Genomic DNA, 24,308 nt, shown 5'->3' on the forward strand with positions numbered 1-24,308 from the left:
GTCGGAGCCGACAAAAATTTAGATAGAGCAGATGACTTCAACAGTCTCAGGACCACCCTCTCCACATCTTCTTCCGAAAGACTCCTGGAAAACCTGGAGGACATAGTTGGGGATCTTGATCTTGGAGGAATAGCAGGTTCCATAAATTCAGTGATCGGCTCCGACAAACTAGGAACTGACCCTGTCACCATAATGCTGCTCTCAGTTGGCTCTGAAAGCAGTGGAGCCGATGAGGCTGATTTTGCCACATTAGGAGACGGCTCCGTGACACAAGCCGGTGCAGGAGAAGGTCTTTTCGAAGACTTAGACGTAACAGATTTAGTGGACTTGGAAGAAGAGGAAGAGCTAGACAAGGCTTCCTCAAAGGCAAGCTTTAAAAGACCCTTTAGAATTAGCTCGTTCCTCCTCTCCTGTTACACTCTAGGGGAGAAGGCATGACAAAACAAGCAAGTCTCTTGCAAATGGATGGCCCCTAAGCAATAGACACATAGACCATGACCATCTGTCAATGACATTTTTTGGGAGCACTTCATGCATTTTTTGAAGCTCGAAGGCTTGTGCTCCTTAACCTCTTTAGACATAACACACAGATGAAAGGGAAGACAAGAGAAGTAAAAAAAAGGACTAGGTCCTCTAACTTAAACCAGCCTAGCCCTGAAGGAGGAAGAAACACCAAGAGGACTAGGTCCTCTAACTAAAATGGCCTAGTCCAGGAAAAAAAGGACAGCTAGATCTTCTAACTTAAACAGACCAGCAAAAAAGTACAGTTTTGTACCTACCATAAATGTAGATGTTCGAGTGCTCATACAGCTGCAGTCATAACAGATGGGTTATCCTGCCGTCAGGCGGGTCCTCGGTCGGCCGAATTCCAAAGTCTAGGTCCAGCGTCGGTTGTCATCGCTTCCCCCCTGACGTCAGTGCGGCAGGGGTATAAAAGAGGCAGCCGACGCCATTTTCTTCAGTTTTTCTTGCCCCAGATGTCAGGTGCCCCCAGAAAGAAGGCAAACATAATGTTATGCAAAAATGCAATGTTGATAAATCAAAAACAGTAGTTGCAAGCAAATACACCATAAAAGAATACCCCAAAAGGTTATATGAAAAAGGGTTTGTCATAAGGCCTGTCCTAAGAGGAGTTGGAGGGAGGGAAACCTGGACTGCAGCTGTATGAGCACTCGAACATCTACATTTATGGTAGGTACAAAACTGTACTATGTGCATCGTGCATACAGCTGCAGTCATAACAGATGGGTAGAATCCCAAAGCTAAGTAAGGGTGGTAGGCACTAAGTGGGGCTAGGATGCCCTGCAGGACTGCTGTGGCAAAGCCCACTCTAGATTTAGAGTATAGTGGAAGGTGATAGTGCTTGGAGAAAGTGTGCACTGAACTCCAGGTGGCTGCTTCCAAAATATCCTTGGTAGGGACCCCCCTGAGGAAGGCTGCAGAGGTAGCTGTGGCTCTGGTGGAGTGGGATCTGATGCATGCAGGCACAGTTTTTCCATGAAATGAGTAACAAAAGCGTATGCAGTGGGCTATCCATTTTGAAATTGTCTGTTTGGAAATAGCCTTTCCTTGAGCACCTGCAGCATAGGACACAAAGAGTTGCTCAGATTTCCTGAATGGCTTTGTCCTGTCCAAATAATAAAGTTGTCTGTGAATGTCCAAGGAATGTAGAAGTCTTTCCCCTTTGTTTTGTGGATTAGGATAAAAGGTAGGTAAGTGGATAGTCCGATTCAAAGCTACACTGGATACTACCTTTGGCATAAAGGTAGGGTTGGTTCGTAAGGAAACTCTGTCCTGATGGAAAATGATGAATGGTTGCACAGCCATGAGGGCCTGTAGCTCCGAAACCCTGCGAGCTGAGGTGATAGCCAGAAGAAAGGCTGTTTTCCATGACAAGTACTGTAACTATGATGAAGACGCTGGCTCGAAGGGAGGAAGGGTCAAGCTTTTCCAATACGAAGTTGAGGTCCCAAGCAGGAACTGGTAGTTTCCTTGGGGGGTTTATATTCTTTGCCCCTCTGAGGAACTGCCTTATGAGAGGATGAGAGAATAAAGGAGGATCTGTGTTGTATTGTGCAGAAATGTCTGAAGCGTGGATCTTGATGGAGGAGAAGGAAAGTCCATTGTTTAACATCTCAGCTAGGTACTGTAAAATCTGAGGTATATTTATTACCCAAGGATTCTGTCCCTTCTTTTGATTCCAGGCACAAAATCGTTTCCATTTGGCGGAGTAGGCCTTTCTAGTAGAAGGTCTTCTGGCCTCCAAGATGACATCCTGCACCTCCTTGGAGAGGAGAAACTGTTGGAAATCAAGAAATTCTCCATGCAGCTAGATTTAGAGTTTTGAGATGGCTGTGAAGAGTTTTGTAGTTGTGCTGGGACAACAGAAGAGGGACTAGAGGTAGGATCCATGGTGGGGAATGTGTCAGGCTCTTCAGGAGCGGATACCAGTGTTGCCTTGGCCAGTCTGGAGCAATGAGAATAATTTTCGGTCTCTCTGCTCTGGCTTTTAATAGAACTTTGGGCAGCAGAGGAAGAGGCGGGAAGGCATAGACGGTCAATGTTGTCCAATTGAAGGAAAGTGCGTTCACTTTCCAGGCCTGTGGATGATAGGTCCTTGAACAAAATTTTTTCAACTGGCAATTTCTGTGGGTAGCAAAGAGATCTATGTCTGGCTGTCCCCATTCCTGAGTTATCTTTGTGAAAATTTGAGGATGCAACTTCCATTCGTGTGGATCTGTCATATTTCTGCTTAGGTTGTCTGCCAGTGTGTTTTCCTTCCCTGGCAGGAATTGTGCCTGTAGTTGAATTTTCAATTCCAGTGCTGTGTTCCATAGGGTCATGGCTTGCCTGCACAGGGGGGTATGAATGAGTTCCCCCCTGTTTGTTTATGTACCACATCACTGTGGTGTTGTCTGTCCTTATCAATAGCTGGCCTGGATGCAGTAGGTCTTTGAAGGTCATAATAGCCTTTTGCACAGCTAGCATTTCCTTTTGGTTGATGTGAAGGAGCTTCTCTTTTCGTGCCCATTTTCCCTGAATGCACTGATCTGTCATGTGTGCTCTCCAGGCGTAGTCTGAGGCATCTGTTGTGATGATTTGAGTTGCTTGAGGTACACAGAAAGGAAGACCTGTGTTTCTTTGGCAAGCTTGAGCCCACCACATAAATTCCTTTTGAAGGCATGGAATGAGTGGTATAATTGCTTCCAAGCTGTGGCTGTGTTGAGACCATAAGTTTTTTAGGTACCATTGAAGCTTCCTCATACGCAGCTTTGCACATGGGATTAGTAGGATGCAAGATGCCATGAATCCCAGAGCCTGCAGGACTTTCCTTGCAGTTAGCCTGGTGTAAGTTGCCATTTTTCTGAAGTATTGAGACAGTTGCCCTTGCTTGTCTGGCATGAGGTAGGCCATCTGGGTGGTTGTATCCAAGCTGTCACCCAGGAAAATTATTTGTTGAGAGGGTATTAGTTTTGATTTCTTTTTGTTAACTGTGTATCCCAGGAAGTTCAACAGTTTTATTACAAACGCCAGGTGCTGCAGTAGTATGTCCTTGCTGTCCGCTTGAATCAGGCAGTCGTCCAGATATGGGTAGATTTGTATGCCTTGTAGTCTGCAGAAGGTGATTACTGATGCCAGGCATTTCGTAAACACTTTGGGCGCAGTAGATAAGCCAAAGGGCAATGCAGAGAATTGGTAATGGGTTGAACCTGCAAGAAATCTGAGGTATCTTCTGCAATCTTGTCTGATAGGGACATGCAGGTATGCCTCCTTGAGGTCCAATGTTACCAGCCAAGACTCCTTGCCCAGCATGGGAAGAAGCTGCTGTAATGTGAGCATCTTGAATTTTGGCACCTGTAGATATGTGTTTAGGATGGATAGGTCTAAGATAGGTCTCCAATGTTTGTCTTTCCTTGGTACCAGGAATAGTCTGGAATAAAACCCTTGACCTTGTTCTTTTGCAGGTACCTCTTGAATTGCTTTCATGTCCATGAGAGCTGAAATTTGTTTTTGTGCCTCTGCCCTTTGATTTTGTGGCAGGTTTGGCATGCCTCTCATTTTGGAAGGGTGTGAAAGTGGAACCTGTAGCCTCTGTCTATAATGTCCAGAATCCATTTGTCTTTTGTAACAATATGCCAATTTTTTGAGAATAATGTCAGTTTTCCGCCCAAAGGTGCTGCCATTAAAGCTTTGCTTGGCAGGTGAAGGGGGAAGTAATTGTGTCTGTTTTCTAAAAGACTGTGATCTATCTTCTCCACCTCTTGGGGTTGGTGCTTGCCACTGTCTGGCTCTGAAAGATCCTTGAGGTTGCCCTCTACCCCTTGGGCGCCTGTATCTGCCCCTTTGAGGTCTGTCTGTGGCTGGAAAGGACCAATTTTTTGAAGGCCAGTTTCTGCTGAAATGTGGAGGCTGTACCTGCAGGAAATCTTTCACTGTTTGCATTGATTTCGCTTTTTCCTCCATTTTCTTTAGCACCTTCTCTGCTTTAACACCAAACAATACATCTTTTTGAAGAGGTGCATCTAATAATTTAGCTTTGACATGATCTGGTAAGGTTTGCTCTTTGAGCCAAGCATGCCTACGTATAACAGACCCCGTAACAGCAGCTCTACATGAGGCCTCTAAAACATCAAAACCACACTGCAAGGTATATTTACCCACTTGCTCTGCACCATGCAACAAATCCTGCAACTCTTTTAAATCTGGTTGTTCTGGTTGTGTCATCTTGCTTTTCAGCTGAGATATCAAAAACTGTTGATACTTTAACATATGGAACTGACAGTTTAATGCCCTCATGGTTAAAGTGGACGAGGTGTACACCTTTTTCTCCCACCTTTCTAAAGATCTGGAATCTCTCTCTGAAGGTAACGGGTTTTTAGCATTAGATGCCTTAATTCCCTTGGGACCCTGTGAAATAGTTTCTGGGTCAGCAGTATGGCTTTTATATAGGAACTGGTGAGAATCAGGAGCCCAGTAATACCTGTCTGCTTTAACAGGAGCTGGAGGCAAAGAATCAGGATTAAGGCTGGCTTCTGTGTACACATGATCCAATATATCTAAAACAGGAGGGATAGCCACAGGCCTATGCTGGGGAAGCAGAAGAAATTCCCTGAGCCTTTTCTTGGAATCTGAGTAATCTTGGCCTTCCCAGTGAAAGTGTTCCCTCAATGTATGCAGGGTTTCCCCGAAAGAGAAGTCCTCAGGGGAGACCGAGGGAATAGACTCCTCTGCATCAGAGTCTTCGAATGGAGAATACGCACAATCCTGGTCCTCAGATAGTTCTGAGGTAATAGAAGCTTGATCTGAGGAAGGATAGTCTTTCTCTAATCTGGGCCTTTTGTCAGAGGGGGGTTGAGAACCCCTGATAAGAGTAATCAAATCCTCAGCCATTTTAAGCATCTGTTTTTTAGGCATGGTGCCTTGAGAGGGGGTCTGAGGAACCTGTTTTTTGGTTTTCATGGCTGTTTTAGATTTAGTGAAGGCTTTAATAGAAAAGGAGGAAGGCCTGAAGATCCCTTGAGAAATGGCAGGCCTGTCTAAATTCTGAGTTTCCCTGCCAGGAGTGGCGTCGGTATCTGTAGTAGGAATGGGGGCAGAGGAGCCTGCGACCTCGGGTACTGAAGACACCGGTAATGCATTGTCATCGGTACTCAGGAGCTGCGTAGGCGCCTCGCTGAGTACCGGAGAACCGCGTCGGCCTTAGTGTGGTATCAGTAAGTGGTGCGGACCTCGTATGTCGGTCCTTATCTTTGCGTTTTTGCTCAAAACTGGAGTCTGGGTATCCGACGACATAATATAATTAAATTTTTTGCCAAAAAAGTGAAGGGCGAACTCCGCCCGATGCTTAATAGTGCGTTTGTTGAATCTAGCAGAAAAACTGCAGGCCGAGACGTCGGGGTCTGGGCCTAAGCAAGGTATACAGTAAGAGTGGAAATCCTTATGTGGTATTTGCTTCCCACATGAAATGCAATTATTAACTTTGTCTGACATCGGTCTGAGGCAAGAAAAGTTTCCCCAACGGGGTACTTAGCTTTCAAGAAGACTTCGGCTGAAATACTTTCGTAAATCTCAGGAGCTGACTGACCGGCACTTGCGAACTGCTTCTGCTTCGGGCACCGCGCTGCAAGAAAGACTGAAGAAAATGACGTTGGCTGCCTCTTTTATAACCCTGCCACACTGACGTCAGGGAGGAAGCGACGACAACCGACGCCGGACCTAGACTTTGGAATTCGGCCGACCGAGGACCCGCCTGACGGCAGGATAACCCATCTGTTATGACTGCAGCTGTATGCACGTTGAACATCTCACACACACAGAAAAACCTTATTCTGCTAGGATAACAGAGGAAGCTGAAACTGGAGTTTCAAACAATGAACTTCACCACTGTAAAAAAAAAAATCAAACACCAGTGGATAACCGCCAAAACCAAACTGCTCTACGAAACCATAGACCAGAACAAATGCTAGCGTTTATCAAACTATCAGCACAAACAAAAAATCTGTAACTGGTACACAGGATACCACAAAGCACACTAACAGGCCCAAGGCCAACGCTTGCACCAAGAGGTGAAAAGGAGCTAATTACCTAAGAATTAGCAACCCTACAACAACAAATACTAATGCAAATACTATTATACTACACCAATTATAACTCTGAACAAGAGTTTAAGCAGTATATAAGCAAAAAAGTTAACACTTAGCCAGAGCCAAGAGAAGCACAACCAAACTCGTAGATGTGGCAAAGGAGATCTGGGGTTCGTACTGGTGCACAATGGGATACCTGCTTAGCCACAAGCCAGCCAGAAGTCTTCGAGCTTATAAATTGGCAGAGTTGGAGCAGAGGATCGGCTCTGAACCCATATGTAAAAATGAAGGTGAGATTGGACTACACAACATTAATAATTACCACAATATAGAAAAGCGGAAAAAGGTAAGCAATGATAAAAAGACACCAAATAACTTAGACCAGAGCTTGCTAGAAGATCCTTCTCACAGCGTGGCAAACGTGATCGGGGGAAGTTGTGACAATGCATTATGGGTAGAGAAGGGTGCCCACGAGCTTTACTGAAGTCTTTGAGCTTTTGTAAAGGCCGAGATGGATCCGATACATTGGATCCGAACCATCAGTGAGAATAAAGCAAAGACTGACAACAACACATCAAAGGTTTCTTCAAAACAATAATGTGGAAGTATTTTTTTTTTCCAGCAATGGGAACGTATCTGCCCAGCCTTGAAGGAAAACTAGCTGAACGACATTCCTCTGAAGTCTGAAGAGGATCACACTTCAATGGCAAGACAAATTTGAAGTGCTTGGTACCACCATCTTATTTATAACTCTGCTTGAGCTTACTAATGGTATGTGCATGTGGAAGGTACCTAAAAGCTTTGAATAATGGCAGGCTATGCCTATCCTTGGCAGAAATAGCACATAGAGATTTGGCTAATGCAGCAGTGATCTAATGACAAACATCTTTCTCCCCTTCTGAGCTAATCATTTCCACAAGGCATTCCAACACAATTTAAATTTAGCCATCCTCAAACAGGCAATATCAGGTGAGAGTGAATTTCATTTGCCAAACATCCTTTCTCATTCAGTACTGCTATCGCCTTCCTGAACATCACACCTCCAGCTTCCATCTTGCCCTCACTCAAACCATGCACAACAACATTCCCTTGTCTAATATTGAATATTGCTTTACTTGATGTCAAAAAGGATAGAATTCTCTTTTTGTCCTAGACCGAACAAGCAAAAAGTCTCTAGCCTGTCTTCATATTGCCTTCACCTTGTGTTGCTTAGGACGTCAGTAAGTCTTCTTTGTGCTCCTGCTCAAAGTTATATGACTTCCATTTTCCTGTACAGTCTGCTATACAAAGTACCACAGAGGTGCAATCTCCACACACACACTTGCAAATACTCATATCACTTATCTAACCTGGAATGCATACAGTACAGTTGTGTACATTTACCATAAATGTAGATGTTCTAGTGTATTCACTGTTGCAGTCATTACATTTGGGTAATCTGCTGGCAGGTTGCCCTCAGTCGGCCTGAATTCCAAAGTCTTGGGTCCTGTGTCGGTTGCTGTCTCCTCTTCCATGACGTCAGGGGTATAAAACATGCAACCGACACCATTTTCTTTAGTTTTTCTTGCCCCCGATGTCAGGTGCCCCCAAAAAGGTAGCAAAAAAAAAAAAATTATATATATATATATATATATATATACACACACACACACACACACACACACACACACACACACACACGCATACACACACATGTATCAATATAAGCTTTACCCTCATTCTACAAGCAAACACACCACATAGGTTGCAGAAGATAGAGAAGGAAAGATAAACTCCAGAATGACAGGGTGATGCTGGGAGGGTAACCTGAACTGCAACAGTGAATACACTCGAACATCTACATTTATGGTAAGTGTACACAACTGTACTATGTTCTTCGTGTTTCACTGTTGCAGTCATTACATTTGGGTAGAATCCCAAAGCTATGGTTGGGAGGCTGGAGCTAAACAGCATTAGGAGCGGTTATAAGGCCCTGCAGAACTGCAGTGGTAAAGCCTGCCCTGGATTTACAGTAGACAGGCAAATGATAATGCTTTGTAAAGGTGTGAACAGAACTCCAAGTAGCAGCCTCTAGAATGTCTTTGGTTGGTACTCTCCTTATAAAGGCTGCTGAAGTCGCTGCAGCTCTGGTGGAATGAGACCTAATGTCCTTGGGCACAGGTTTGCCATGGTTTAAGTAGCAGAAACGGATGCAGTGGCTTATCCACTTTGAAATTGTCTGCTTTGATATAGCCTTGCCTTCTGATCCTGCAGCATATGTCACTAGTAATTGCTCAGTTTTTCTTAGAGCTTTAATCCTGCTTAAGTAGAATCTTAGCTGTCTGTATACATCCAAGGAATGCAGAATTCTCTCCCCCTTCTTCTGCGGATTTGAATAGAAGGTTGGCAGATGAATTATTTGGTTAAGAGCCACACTGGAAACCACCTTAGGCATAAAAGTAGGATTTGTCCTCAAAGATACCCTGTCTAAAAGATAAGGTTCTACAGCCATGAGAGCCTGTAGCTCAAACTCTTCTTGCTGAAGTAATTGTTAGTAGCAGAGCTGTTTTCCATGATAAGAACTTTATGGTTAAGGTGTTTGCCTTACAAATACAAGGTGCAGGATTTGAGTCTCACAAGGGATAATTGGCTAGGCTTAAAATGGCTCGCAAGGGCAGTTAACCTAGTACTAATCTATGAACCTATATCAGCGGTAGCAGCTGGTTCAAATGGAGGCAGGGTGAGCTTTTCCAACACATAATTGAGGTCCCATGCAGGCAGTGGTGCTCTTTTAGGAGGCCTTAAAGTTTTTGCTCCTCTAACATACTGCTTTAGTAAAGGATGAGAAAAGATTGGTGGCTCTGTATTGTAATGAGACGAAATGGCAGAGGCATGCATTTTAATTGATGAGAAAGATAGGCCTTTGTCAAGCATCTCAGTTAAGTATTGCAAAATCTGAGGAATATTTGGTTCTGCTGTATCAGTTCCTTGTGCTTGATTTCAAGCACAGAATATCTTCCATTTGTCAGCATAAGATTTTCTAGTACTTGGCCTTCTGGCTTCCAAAATGACATTCATCACAGCTTTACTGAGAAAAGTTGTTTGCATGATTACATGATCAGCCATGCTGCCAGGTTCAGAGTCTGTAGTTAATTGTGCAGGATCTGACTGTTTTGCTGGGACAGTAGTTGTGGTCTTTGAGGCAAGGTCCAAGCTGGGTATTGAGACAAGTTCCTTAGGATTGGGTACCAGTATTGGCAGGGCCAGTCTGGGGCAATTAGTATTAGGTAAACAAATTAAGATGCTTAGAACAAACATTTGGCACAGTAAATTGTTTAAAGCTATAATAAATATAGAATATCCCCCTAGGATTGAGATGTAAAATCCAACCACTAGTGGGCACACCGGATGAAACTCTGTTGAAAGATTGGCAACAAGCACAACAGGAGGCTGCCATGATTAGAGTTAATATTTTGGCCTCTTTCTATGAGAGAACAATACAGAGTAATATTATTGAAGTAGAAATCTATTTTGGAAAATAACCTTAAGAAAATTTGAATTGCATAAATTTGCCGGGATAAGGACCAAGGTCTATTTTAAAATCATTCATGTACTAATGTTTTAAATATTTCAAGTCATATTTTGACTGATGATCAATATTCCCTTCTTAATAAAGGCCTTGGTTTCATACCTGGTTTTCAACAACAAGATCAAACTGACAATGCTCAAAGATCATCTGATTTTAGATTTCATGTCTAGGAAGGAACAAATAGCACTCACACAACTCAAAAATAATACGGATATTGTTATTATTTCTGCAACCATCATCATTACATGAAGATGGAGATTGATCCTACTCAGGTTTTTGCCTTGAAATAATGAATTTTTTGAAAAGGCTGTAGAATCTGGAATTATCTCTGATAAAACCAAAACTCATTTGGTTAAGGATCCTCTGAAACAACAACTTTATCTACTTTGAAACCACTGTTAACATGTTTCTAACTAAAAATGTTTTTATTTCAACAAAACTGCTATTGGCAGCTACAAGTGGGGGCTATGGTGCATCCTTGCACCCATTTATGCTGATATTTTTTATGGGCTACATGGAAGATATGATTTTATATGACCCTTTGCACAACATATATCTACCTGAGATTGATATATGGAGAAGATACCTGGCGACTGTTTTGGCTTATATGGAAGAGGGTGAGAATACTCCAGGAATTTATTCAACATTTGAATGGGAACATCTTCAGTGGATGATCTTCAGAGTCATCAAATGGATCTAACCAAGAGATTTTTGTCTATTGAGTCAGCAGTCCAATAGTAAAATGCTACCAGGAGGATTCTCTCCAATTTTGCTAAATCAGGGATTCTCTTCTCCCATACCATACTAAAACTCATAATGAGGAATCAGATGTATGTAGATTTGTCACCACTTATGGCAGGAATAGTGCCAATTTAGTAAATATTATTAATACTCATTGGAATATATTGAATTCTCATCCATTGTTGGAAGATTTCGGGAGAGCGATGTTATTTTCTTATAGGAAAGGCAAAACTTACATTGCAGTTTTGTAACTATATTTTCAAAACTACTTCTTTCACTAGTAGCAACACTGGGTAACTGCAGTTCAGACTGGATTATTTATCTTGCCACATGTACATGTCATGCATTTTATATTGGCCAAGCGTCTAGACAGTTTTCGTGTCAGGATCTCTGAACACCTTGGTGACATTAGAAACAGAAGATTAACTAATGCACTATATAGACATGTTATCAAACATCCCACTGCCAAATTTACATTCACCATCATTGATCATAAAACAGGTTGGCATGATATCCTAAATACCAAAGAAAAAGGTGGATCATTAAACTTGGGGGCTTTTCCTCCTGGATTAAATGATAAATTATAATTTGTAATTAACAACACTTGCATACGTGATATGTACTTATTTCTTATCAGGTTGCATTGCTTAGGTTTTGCATTTCAGCTCATTTTAGGATACTGTGGCTGGTATTCAACACCAGAATTCTTATAACCTGACTTTTGTTGGGTTTATTTTTTGTTTTGGGCATTTACCCTTTATTGTATGTTTTTATTAAGTTTGTTTATTATCATTGATATACCAGTATACTGTGTCTCTTTGGATTTTTCATTATAATCTGGAGATATGCATGCAACTCAGGCAAACTTTTTGTTTACTGAACTATGTATTTTCAATTACTTTTGCCTTGATTGTATTTTCAATTACTTTTGCCTTGTTTGCATTTTTGACTTATCAGGAAGTGATGTCATATAGATGCCTTAAAGAACATTATATAAGATGATGACTAAGTGCTTTTTCTAGTTTCAGTTTTATTAAACTACTTTTGAACCTTCCTTGGTGCTGGCCTTTTTTCTGATTTTGGGTCTAGCAATTAGTATCATCTTTGGTTTCTCTTGTCTGACTTTTAGGAGGACCTTGGGGAGAAGAGGCAGAATGGCGTAAACTGATAGGTTTTTCCAAATGAAGGATAGTGCGTCCACTTTCCATGCGTGTCTGTGATAAGTCATTGTGCAGAATTCTTTCAATTGATAACTTTGAGGAGAGGCAAATAGATCTATGTCTGGGCTCCCCCACTTCTCTGTTACCATGCTGAAGACTTGTGGATTTAGTTTCCACTTGTGAGGATCCATAAGGTTTCTGCTTAAATCGTCTGCCAGAGTGTTTTGTTTTCCTGGCAGGAATTGAGCTTGAAGATGTATTTGGTAGATCAAAGCTGTGTCCCACAGTGCCATGGCTAATCTGCATAGGGGGTATGAGTGTGTGCCCCCGATCTTGTTTATATACCACATGACTGTGGTGTTGTCAGTCTTTATCAGTAGTTGTCCTGGATGAAGTGAGTCCTTGAAGGCTGTTAGGGCATTTTGAACAGCTAGCATCTCTTTCTGGTTGGTATGTAGATGCATTTGTTTTGGTGACCATATGCCCTGAATGCATCTTCCTGCCATGTGGGCCCCCCATGCATAATCTGATGCGTCTGTTGTTATGGTTTGGCTGGCAGGAGGTAGAGTGAATGGCCGTCCCATGTTTTGGTGACATGCCTTTGCCCACCATAGAAACTCCTGTTGCAGGCAGGGAATGAGAGGATTCATTGTTTCCAGACTGTGAGAATGTTGACTCCATAAACATTTTAGGTACCACTGAAGCTTCCTCATATGCAGTCTTGCATATGGAATCAGTAGGATGCAGGATGCCATGAAGCCCAGAGCCTGCAGAATTTGTCTTGCAGAAGACTGAGTTTTTGTTGCCATCACTTTGAAGTAAGTAGTCAGTTGCCTTTACTTGTCTGGCATGAGGCAAGCCATCTGGGCAGTTGTATTCAAGCTTGCACCCAGAAATGTTATCTTTTGAGAGGGTACCAGTTGTGATTTCTTTTCGTTTATTATGTACCCTAGGCATGTTAGAAGCCTTTTCACAAATGCCAAGTGTCGAAGAAGAGTGTCTTTGTTCTCTGCTTGAATGAGACAGTCATCCAAGTAAGGATATATTTGTATACTTTTTTGTCTGCAAAATGCAATTACTGGTGCCAGGCACTTTGTAAAGACCCCGGGCGCAGTAGATAAGCCAAAGGGCATTGCAGAGAATTGGTAAAGCATTAAGCCAGCCTTGAATCTGAGGTATCTTCTGCACGATTGTCTTATTGGGACATGCAGGTATGCCTCTTTTAAGTCTAAAGTCCCCAGCCAAGCATTCTTGCCCAGCATGGGCAAAAGCTGCTGCAAAGTCAGCATTTTGAATTTTGGAATGTCCAGGTATGTGTTCAAAATCGATAAATCCAGTATTGGCCGCCAGGCCTTGTCCTTTCTTGGTACCAAGAACAGTCTTGAGTAAAAACCTTGTCCCTTTTCCTGTTCTGGTACGGTCTGAATGGCCCCCATATCCATGAGGGACGTAACCTGTTTCTGTGCCTCTGCCCATTGATTTTTTTTGGCAGATCTGCCAACCGTTTGCTATTGGCAGAGTGTGGAAATGGAATCTGTACCCTGTGATGCGAAGTTTAGTACCCATTTGGTCCTGGGTTATTAACTGCCAATTTTGAGCAAAAAGTGCTAATTTCCCCTTATGGGTGCTGCCAAAAGGTAAGTGCTTGATGCAGGCAGAGGGAAGTTATTGGGATTGCTTTCTGTAGGTTTGCGCTTTATCTCCTCCAGATTTGGAGGTGGAAGCGCCCCATTACTTTGACCTGTATGAATCTTGTGCCTGGTATCTGGAACCTTTAGGGCGTCTGGATTTGCCCCTTTGAGCTCTGTCTGACACAGAAAAGGTTCAATTTTTTGTAGGCCAGTGTCTACTGAATCTTGGTGGCTACACTTGTAAGAAGTCTTTAACAGTTTGCATAGGCTTAGCTTTGTCTTCCATTTTCTTTAAAACCTCTTCTGCCTTAATACCAAACAGAATCATGCTGTAAAGGTGCATCTAGCAATTTAGCTTTAACACGATCAGGCAAATTTTGTTCCTTTAACCAGGCATGCCTCCTAATCACTGATCCAGTAACTGCGGCCCTGCAAGAGGCCTCTAAGGAATCAAAACCACATTGCAAAGTATGCTTTCCAACTTGTTCAGCTGCATGCAATAATTCCTGCAATTCTTTATTTTCTGCACATTCTGAAATCAACATTTTCTGTTTCAGCAATCCCATAACATGTTGTTGGTACCTAAGCATATGGAATTGACAGTTTAAGGCCCTGATTGCCAAGGTTGCAGATGTATAAACCTTTTTTCCCCATCTGTCCAGTTACCTGGAATCTCTGTCAGACGGGGAAGGATTTTTTGCTGTTGAGGCCTTAACTCCCTTTGGACCTGTGAAATAGTTTCAGGATCAGCAGCAGGGTTTCTAAATAAAAATTTATGAGAGTCAGGAACCCTGTAATATATGTCAGCTTACTGGGAGTTGGAGGTAAGGAGTCAGGGGACAAGCTTGACTCTGAAAACACATCATCCACAATGTCTAAAACAGGGGGAATGGCTAAAGGCCTGTGCTGAGGGAGAAGGAAATCCTTGGGCCTCTTTTTTGATTCTGAGAAGTCTTGCCTCTCCCAGTGAAAATGCTCCCTCAAAGTATGCAAGGTTTCTTCAAATGAATAATCCTCAGCAGGAGATGCAGATGGAATGGAGTCCTCAGCATCAGAATCCTCATAGGGAGGCATAGATAATTCCTGATCAGAAGAAGAATCAGAAGAAATAGAAACCTGTTCTGAAGATTCATAATCAGTGTCTTGCCTAGGCCTCTTATCAGGATGGGGATGGGTACCCCTGATCAAGGTAATAAGGTCTTTAGCCATTTTGATCATCTGTTTTTTAGGCATAGAGGCCTGTGCACGTGGCTCCTGTTGGTTTTTTAGTTTCTGAAGTTGCTGTAGTCTTTGGTTTTGCAGCTTTCATCGGTTTGATATCCAAATGTTGAGGTCTGAATACACCCTCAGAAGCCGGTGCCTGCTCAGCGGCTCCAGACCCATCCGAGGGAGACACATCCATCGGTCCAATACCTTGAGTATCTTGCGCCATGCTGGACTCCACATGGGTGTCGGTAGAGGCCTGAGACTCGAAGGTAGCGGGTATCAGGGGCTGCGAAAGCGCCTCACTTAGTACCGGCGAACCAGCGACTGGCTTAGGAGAAGCTTCGTCGTTGGTTTTGGATCTCGACTGCCTTTCTCTGTCCTCTTCTTTGCGTTTTTTATGTACTCCGGTAGTCGGACATTTCTGGTAGTTAAATCTGTTTCCAAAATACTTTCATGCAAAAATATACCGACGCTTAATAGCGCGTTGTTTATATCTAGCACAAAACCGACAGCCAGGCACGTTGTGATCATGGCCTAGGCAAGGAATACAGTATAAATGGAAATCCTTATGAGGTATTTGCTTCTCACAAGTAATACAATTACTAACTTTTTCTGACATTGGTAAAAAGCAAGAAAAAAAGTTTCCCCAAAGGGGTACTTAACTTTAGTGAAGACTTCGGTTCGGAAACTCAAACTCGAATATTTCAATAGTCGGCCGACCGGCACTTGCGAAATTTTTCTGCTTTGGGCACCGCGCGGCAAGAAAGACTAAAGAAAATGGTGTCGGCTGCATGTTTTATACCCCTGACGACCTGACTTCATGGAAGAGGAGAAAGCAACCGGCACAGGACCCAAGACTTTGGAATTCAGGCCGACTGAGGGCAACCTGCAAGCAGATTACCCAAATGTAATGACTGCAACAGTGAAACATGAAGAACATCTAAGTGATGTACCACAGCATCTGATAAGCCATGGCAGTATGGTTCAGCTTCTACAGTTTCATTCTGTCAAGTGCTTAGCATACAATGGGAACAAACGGTATCTTTTTTCAGGAAACATTTAGAAAGGTTTACATCCTGTAATGTGCATAACTTTATGATACAATTAAAAAAAACAAAACATAATAATGCCCAGTAGCTTAAATATGAATACTAAATGAATTAAAATTACCACTCCAAAAGAAGTCAGTTGTTAGGTATGGCCATGCCATATTTCTACATTACACTATGACATCTTTTTTTTTTTGGTTCCCTCGGACTTCATCCCACTGGCCCAGCCCCCACTGCCCCACATGCATAATGGGTTTACTAGCCATCCTCCTATCCCTGGACTACTGTGGCATTGGTGGGGCAGGTCATGGATCTTAAGGGTGGGCATCCTGAGGGCTCTGCCATCTGTGCTTCTGTCTGGGGAGGGGTTCTTTTATATGATCGACTTATTGCCTTTCCCCACCTCCTACTCTTGCCAACTACTTCTGAGGGCAACTCCCCTCTTTAGGCCAAGTTTCCCCTTAGGGAGCATCATCGATGAGCACCCACCCACCCCTCTCTGATTCTCAGTCAGTCACTCAAGCTGCTAATCGATCTGGGTAGCCTGGGACATAGTCAAGGCTTTATCCCTCTACACCACGGAAGCATCTCACCACACTATGACATTAAACAGAGAGAAAAATCATGAACAAAAAGGTTCTAAGTAAACGTACAATTTTTCTTGTCAGAATAATTAGAAATATGCATTTAAAACTCACTTCTCATGTCAATATCATAACTTAGCGAACTGGGCTTATGAACCCTGTACTGCTTTAATAGCTTCTTGTCCCAAGATCCACAATTTAAAGGATTTCCCAAACGAAGGAATTCTCTGTGAAAACAAATTAAATGATCAAAAATAGCAGCAGACATCAAATGTAATCAATCTTCCAAAATCTGAAATATGCGTATTTTTGTATACCACGCATAAAGTATCCAACATCAAATTTATTGCAATACAAACATCACACTCATCTGCTAATGAAAAAATACTACCACAGATTCATTATGTCATCTGAAAAATGACAATATATCGCCACACTTTAGTGTCAGGTAGTCAACAGTCAATACCTTACAAATAAACTTGCTCACTACCATGCACAAACATTTGATCAACCTGACACCTCTATAACCTACATCCTTCTCTGACTATTAACTGTCTCTTCCATTTAAAGACTTTCTACAGCAATAAAAACAAACTACAGGCTGCAAAACTGAAACAGTCAACATTAAAAGACTTTGTAGTATTTCTAAAACCAGAATTTTCAACTCCATGTTCTTTGCACTTATGCAATGTTTTTGGTGTGTTTTTACTGCAGATAGCTCAGCGGTATTACATTATTTTCTACCTCTAATAGATAAATGGATAGCTTGCTTGCCTATTACATCGTTTGACTGACCAAATCTCCCAACAAGAAGGCATTGTTCCTAGTTTGTCCAAGAAAACAAAGCATATGTCCAGCAAGCTTACTAGGTTAAAATATTTGACTTGCTAGCTGGGAATCTCACTTCCATGAACCACAAAACAAAGCATATCAAAATTAAATAAAATTAAATTGTTCTTCAACATGTTTCAATCTAGACCTGAAGACAGCTGAAACAATTTCATATGATGCAATGCAGATGCAGTCTGTGTTGCGTCTAAGGCAAGGTGTTATGCCCTACACAGCTACACACAATAAACTTCTTAAAACAATCTTAATATTTTAAAGGTTAAAGACAGGGACAGTTGTGCCTGTTCTTACACAGTACATTAACATGTACTGCAGCTATATGGGAAATGAATACTGTTTCAAAATATGTCTTCTGAAAGGGGAAGGTGGGGCTACTTGTGGACATCACCAGTTGTAAAGTGGATGAAGAAACTCTCCTGCCACTCCACTGTACTTCAGATATGTGCAGGGGAATGGAAGGACTTCAGAAAATAAGCTGTCTGAATGCACACAGGCTGATGAGCAGAACAGAAAAAATAAGAGACAAAAAGACTTCTGACTCCTAGATATTTTAGTGTCACAAAAGAATGACAAATTTATTTTACTTTCCTAACCCACTTACACAAAAAAACATTACTGGCTATATGTGGATCACATTTCAAGGAATCTCATGAGTTTATAGTAAAATTGCTTTTTTTCTGAAATGCAGTCTGCACAAACTGCCAGTCATCTGTACATTGACTTCACTTTATTAACTTGTTAGCCTCACTAAACCAAAGGCTATTTTACAAGAAATTCATAGGAAAAAATCAGCACAATACAGACCTAGGATCATTTTACTAGACGAGTGAGTTCACCTAAGCATTAGATCTCCAAGATGTGGGAAGCAAGCACTGTGTAAAGGAAAAACACACTCAAGGATATAAGAATATGCAGACTTCCAAGATCGCTGCACGCACATGCAAATCAGCAGGTGGAGTTGTGATCTTCCAGTGTGTAAATGGACAAACTGATAAAGACAGTAAAAGTTATCAACTGCAATAACATTCAGCTACTGGCTAGTAATTGCACTACCTGGATGCCACAAAATAATACATCTGGAGAGAGTAATACAAACTTAACCAGAAATTAAGAAAAAGCTCGGGCTGAGAACCATCTTGCATTTGTTCAGCAAAAAGCAGTTCAAGTCTCAGCTTTAGGACAGGAGGTGGCTTCTGGTAACTTAAGAGAAATAAAAACAAACTGAATGCACTCAGAGGTGTTTAACATAAGTGATACACTGAAGAAATGCATAATGTTAAACGAAAAAGGGCTTGAAAAAATACAAAAAATTATTTAAGAATTCATTCACATGAGCTGATAAAACTGAAAATAAGAGGATGAAAAGAGGGTAAACTGAATGAAATGGATGCTTCTTAAGCAGGACTGTTCTGAAAATACTAATGTTAAGACCGAGAACACAGAGAAATCCAGATATTTATATACCAAATAAATTGGAAGGAACGGACCGTTACTTTTAAGAGAGTACAGATAAACCACCAGACTTGTGCTCCAAACTGGACTTCTTGATTGTTGGGTCACAGCATGTCTATGCTTTAAATCTGGCCACATGAAAGTATCCAAGACCTTGCTTAGTAAAGAGGCAATAAAACAAAAAGATAGAGCTGCTCTTGACAAAAATGTGGCAGAAAGGAACTAGGAACAGCAGAGTGTTTGCGGAAAAGTATTAATTCCCATACACTGAGCTGAAGAGATGGAAGTTTATTCCACCAAGCAGGGAATGCTGAACGGCAGATATAAGATTCAAGGTGCTATAGCCAGCTGTGTGCAGAATATTTTTTTCATTCTTGAGGGTCAAAGACATTTTTGGATACAGAACAGCCTAAGAAGGAAATAAAGTTTAACCAACAAATAGTGAGCCAGCAAATTGAAGAAAACTCTGCCTCTCATTCTTCTGACAATCACAAAGCTTACAGAGTCTTTGGCAATGAAAACTCATCCACTATTCCAAAAGAAATGCTTGAGAGACTGTCAAATGCCCAGGAGCTGTGAAGACCATTGGATTTGAACTAAAGAACAGTAAGGGGGGGTGGGGGGACTTTGATGATCAGGAAAAAAAACTAGCAACAATGTGTAATTAGTAACTATAAGAAATGCAAAGAATAAACTCTGTTAGATACAGGATTAGCCACATGAAATATGGCTTTGCAAGGAGAAGTGGTGGAAAAGGACTTGAAGCTTGTCGACTGTCAAACCAGCTTCAGAATTGTGGAGCATAATGATTAGGACACTGAATGGATTGCTGAAGAAATAACAGTTTTTGCTCTTATTAATATTTTAATTAAAATTTCATGATGTAATTTGCATGTTATATAGTAAATGCAGTTCTGTACCGTAGACGCATTTTAAATGTGAGGTGGTGGGATGTTTGTAACTGACTACTGTCTATGCTAGTCATATTAAAGTAAGAAAGGACTTTTCCATGTCATCAATGAATCCAGGCTTAGATGGAGACAGGGAGCCTACAAAAGAAAGCAATGTATCATGAGACTTTTGGACAGTGTATTCTGGGGGAACTCTACAAGGTACAATGTAATTAATAAGATCACGCTTGTAAACAATACAGTAAAACAAAGTTTGAAATTGTGGCAAGTGAATAGGTTATACAAGTAGTTGCCCCCGCCCCCCAACAGCATAAACACTTTAATGCACTGAATGTAACAATGCATGACTTATTTATTTAATGGTAGCCAGGGCACCTTTGTTAAGACTAAAAGTTAATGCTTACTGAGAGCATGCCAACTGCTTTTTACACATGGGAGGGGGGTAAAGATGACATAAGAACAGCCAGCAACTAGTGTAAATAGGAATTAATGCTCAAACATGAGTATCAGCATGGTTAACCTTAACTTTAGAATAGACAATGCCTGTGCAGACAGCCACTAATTTGGAGCAACTGCTCATATTTGCTAGGGTAAACTTCATTTTTGAAAAGTTTACACAGTTTTGTACAAGCTAAAATTGGATAGGGGGTTGAAATGTATTTTTTTTTTGCTTCTTGACTGCTTTTACAGAAATGAAAAGTCTGGGAAAAAGGGGGGACATGGGTTCAGAGACAAGAGGCAAATGCATACAAGATCAGCCTAGCAAACAGTATGTGCACGTAAGTTGCAAGTTAGAAATATATATTCACAAGAACTGCCATGTGTAACAGGTGGGAGTAGTAACTTCCTTAACAAAATGACTCATCTGTCAATATCAACATGGAACATAAATGACCTTACAGGTAAAAATAAAAAGCACAGAGTACTGAGTAATATTAAATTAACTTAAGATGTATAGATAAAAAAGCACAGAGTACTGAAATATATTGAAAACTGTAGGGTGCAAATAGCAATGGTAAGCAGTTGCAGCTGTAAAAATGAGCATGTAAATTTGCAAAAAAAAAAAAGAATTCAGGGTGGCATTTGTCAGAATATCAGAGACAAAAGAAAAGTAATAATATTCATAAGATGTACTGCAGTAATAACAGAAAAATAAAGACAATAATGGTAGATGTTGTAATAAGAGGTTACTGGAAGGTTGGGAGAAATATGCTGGCATGTACTTAAGCCTCACTAAACCAAAGGCTATTTTACAAGAAACTCATAGCAAACAATCAGTACATTATAAACTAATACTAAGGAGGTTAGAACAATTATGAAAGGAATAACACTCTTTCAGAAAATATTAGGGGTGGAGACTAGAAACTACAGTTGTCTAAAATCTAACCATAACAGCCGATGTCCTTCTCTTCACTGGTGCAGTATTTCAAATCACAGGGATCTCCTGCCAAGGACAGCCCAATGTTCAGCAAGTATACCAAAGCATTTTAGATCGTGCATGCACTGTACATCACAAGTATACTCCCGGTTCTGTACGTAGGGCACAAAGCTGATGTACGGACATTGTTACCAAGAACAGAATTGCCACAGGAGAGAACAGTCTCTATAGGACAAAGGAGATGATGCATATCAAGAGGGAGAAAGTGCATACAGAAAAGTAAGACACGTGGCCAGGACAGAAACCAAAACAAAGCCCAAAAGAAAAAAGGGGGACAGAGGGAGGGAGGGAGCAAATATTGCAACAGTGAAGAGAAGGACATTTACTATCAGAGTAAGATTTTACACAACTGTACTATGTCATTCTATGTCACTGTTGCAGTATTCTTTACCTCAGAGAGAGTACAAAAGGAAAAGAAAAAGGCTGGAAAGTGGAAGGCTGGGAAACACCCTCATCAAACCCAAACAGAATGTCTCTAGCAAAACCTATTCTGGCCCTAGAAACCATCTCCAAGTTATAATCCTTAGTAAACATCTGCAATGAAGACCAAATAGCAGATTCAAGGATGGAATTGGTGTCAAAATCTTGAAGAAAGCACCAGAAGAGGCAACAGCCCTAGCTGAATGAGCTGCAATGGAAGTTGGCAGACACTTGCCATGAAAAGAATAACAAAAGGAAATGGCCTTAAATATCTAGGAGGAGATTGTTTGCTTAAAAAGAGCAAAACCCAATGTCCTGGGATGAAAAGAAACAAAAGGCTGGTCACACTTAACAATGGCCTTAGTTTTATCCAAATAATACCCAAGCTGTTTGTGCAGATCCAAGGTATGTAGAACTCTCTCACTAGCAGACTGAGAGGGAAAATAGAATGAGTTGTACTGTCTGGCTCAAAGACAACTCATTAACCACTCTGGGCATAAAAGAACGATTAGTAAGAAGGGACACCCTGCCCTTGTGAAAAAAACAAAAAGGAGGGATAGCCACAAAAGCCTGAATTTTAGAAACCCGCCGAAAAGTAAAAGCAAGCAATAAGACAGTCCTCCAGGTGTTACGTCGAAGAGAAGATTAACCTGCAGGCTCAAAAGGAGCCTGGGTCAATTTTTCTAAAATAAAATTATGGTCGCAAGGAGGAGGAATGGGTCTCCTTGGGGGCCTAAGGTGCAGGAAGGCTTTAAGAAACTGTATCACCTCAAAACAAGAAGACAAATGAGGATTCAAGGCTAGACAAGCTGAAACAGCTGATAAATGGGCATTTACAGAAGAATAGACCAAGCCAGACTGGAGCAACTCACATAAATTTGAGAGAAGCAAACAGAGCCCCACTGAAAAAGGGTCCTACTTATGTGAGCATGGCAAGCAGATGGAAAATCTCTACCATTTGGACATATAAAACTTTCTGGTTGCAAGTCTTCTTCCCTCTTGTAAAATGCTAAGCACGTAGTCAGAAAAGAGGTGCAAAAAAGGGGTCAAAACCCTATCACCTACAGTGTCAGCTGATAAGTAGACAGGTGAGGTTGTTGAGTGGTGCCTTGTCCTATGTCAGGAGGTCCAACCGATGAGATAACATGTGGTGACTGCCCCTGACCAGATGCATTAAGAGGCAGAACCAGTGCTGTCTTGGCCAAAAGTGAGTCACTAGAAAGATTTTTGCAGAGTTCAGCTGAAGCTTCTGGAGGACTCTTGGAAGTACGGGAATGGGAGAGAAATCATATAGAAACATCACCTTACAAGTAAAAGAAAGGGGACTTCCATCTTCCATGCCAGATGGCATGGGCATTCTGGAACAGAAAAGAGGGAGCTGCCTGTTCAGAAGGGAGGCAAGGATACCTACCTGAAGAATACCCCACAGACGGACTATGTCCAGAGACCCATCTCTGTTATGCATCTATTTGCGAGCCTGTGTTTTGGACCTGCTCAAAGCAACTGCCGCAAGACTGCGCTCTGAAGGAATATACACTTCCTGAAGAATTAACTGATAACTGACAGCCAGGTCCCAGGCCTGAAGAGCCAGTCTGCAGAGAAGATAAGATTTTGTGCCTCCCCTGCTCGCTGACATACTGTATCACTAAGGTGTTGTCTGTGTAAATCTTCAGAGGGCCTGGAAAGAGAATGGCGTGGAAAGCCTGAAGGGTTAGAATCAGGGCTCTCATCTCTGATGTTGATACAGTCTGACCTCTGAAGTGGGGAGGGGCAAAGACCTTAAACTTTCAGGTGACTACAGGAAGCAACCACCTCATGTCTGAACCACTGAACAGTTCTTAAGAAGAAACGGGAGGCTGAAAAAGCAGCCAGGTTTGAGGGAAAGTTGCTGAATCCACCACTCGTATTCCCACTTCAGATAAAGGAGGAGAGGCACTCTGAAATCCAGATGGTGGCAATGCTGACGTCAAACTGACTTGAGGTGCCACTGAAGCTTCTGCATGTGCAGTCTGACAAATGAAAATATTGTAATAGAAGAGGCTATGAATCTCAAGGTTTGAAAAAACGTTCTGACTGTAACAAGTAGGCAGAGGAAGAAGAGACTGAAATAAAGCTGTCAAGGACAAAACAAATGTAGGTGGAAGAGAGGCCAGCATTGGCACTGTCTAAATCCTGCAACTCAGATAAACAATCCTGGGAGTGAATCAGGACAGACGTTTTTGGAAGTTGGTTATGAACCTCAGACTTTGAAGGAGAGATATGATAAACTCCATATTCTGTAACAGGCAACTGATAGAAGGTGCATGAAGCAACAGGTCATCTGGATAAGTAAAAATATGAATGCCTTGGAGCCCACAGAACATAATCACAGAAGCTAGGCATTTTGTGAATACCCTTGGGGCAGTAGAGAGGCCAAAGGGCAAAGCAAAGAACTGAAAATGAGAAGAAACATAGAAACAAAAACTTCCTGAAAAGAGGGTGAATAGGAATATGAAGGTAAGCATCCTTCAGATACAAGGACACCAGAAAAGCCTGGGATATTAAAGGATGAAACGGGGATTGAAGAGTAAGCACCTGAAAAGAAGGAACCTTGATAAAGGTAAGGAGAGATCCAGAATAGGTCCCCAAGTGCCCTCTTTTTGAAGAACCAGGAACATCCTGAAGTAGATTCTCTTTCCTAATTGGGAAGGAGGGGCAGTTTGAATAGTTCCCTGT

General features: G+C 41.7%; 1 protein-coding gene across 1 annotated transcript in view; it reads right to left on the minus strand.

The window, feature by feature from the left end:
• Window positions 1-24,308, minus strand: part of WDFY3 (WD repeat and FYVE domain containing 3) — a 5,086,165-nt gene that overhangs the window by 2,927,512 nt on the left and 2,134,345 nt on the right. Inside the window, exon 16 of the mRNA XM_044059488.1 lies at window positions 16,638-16,750. Coding sequence (XP_043915423.1) covers window positions 16,638-16,750 — 113 coding nt within the window. The remainder of the gene's footprint in view (window positions 1-16,637; window positions 16,751-24,308) is intronic.

The sequence above is a fragment of the Protopterus annectens genome, chromosome 17.part0 (genome assembly GCF_019279795.1).
Source record: "Protopterus annectens isolate FY-2018-M chromosome 17.part0, PAN1.0, whole genome shotgun sequence".
NCBI lineage: Eukaryota > Metazoa > Chordata > Ceratodontiformes > Protopteridae > Protopterus > Protopterus annectens.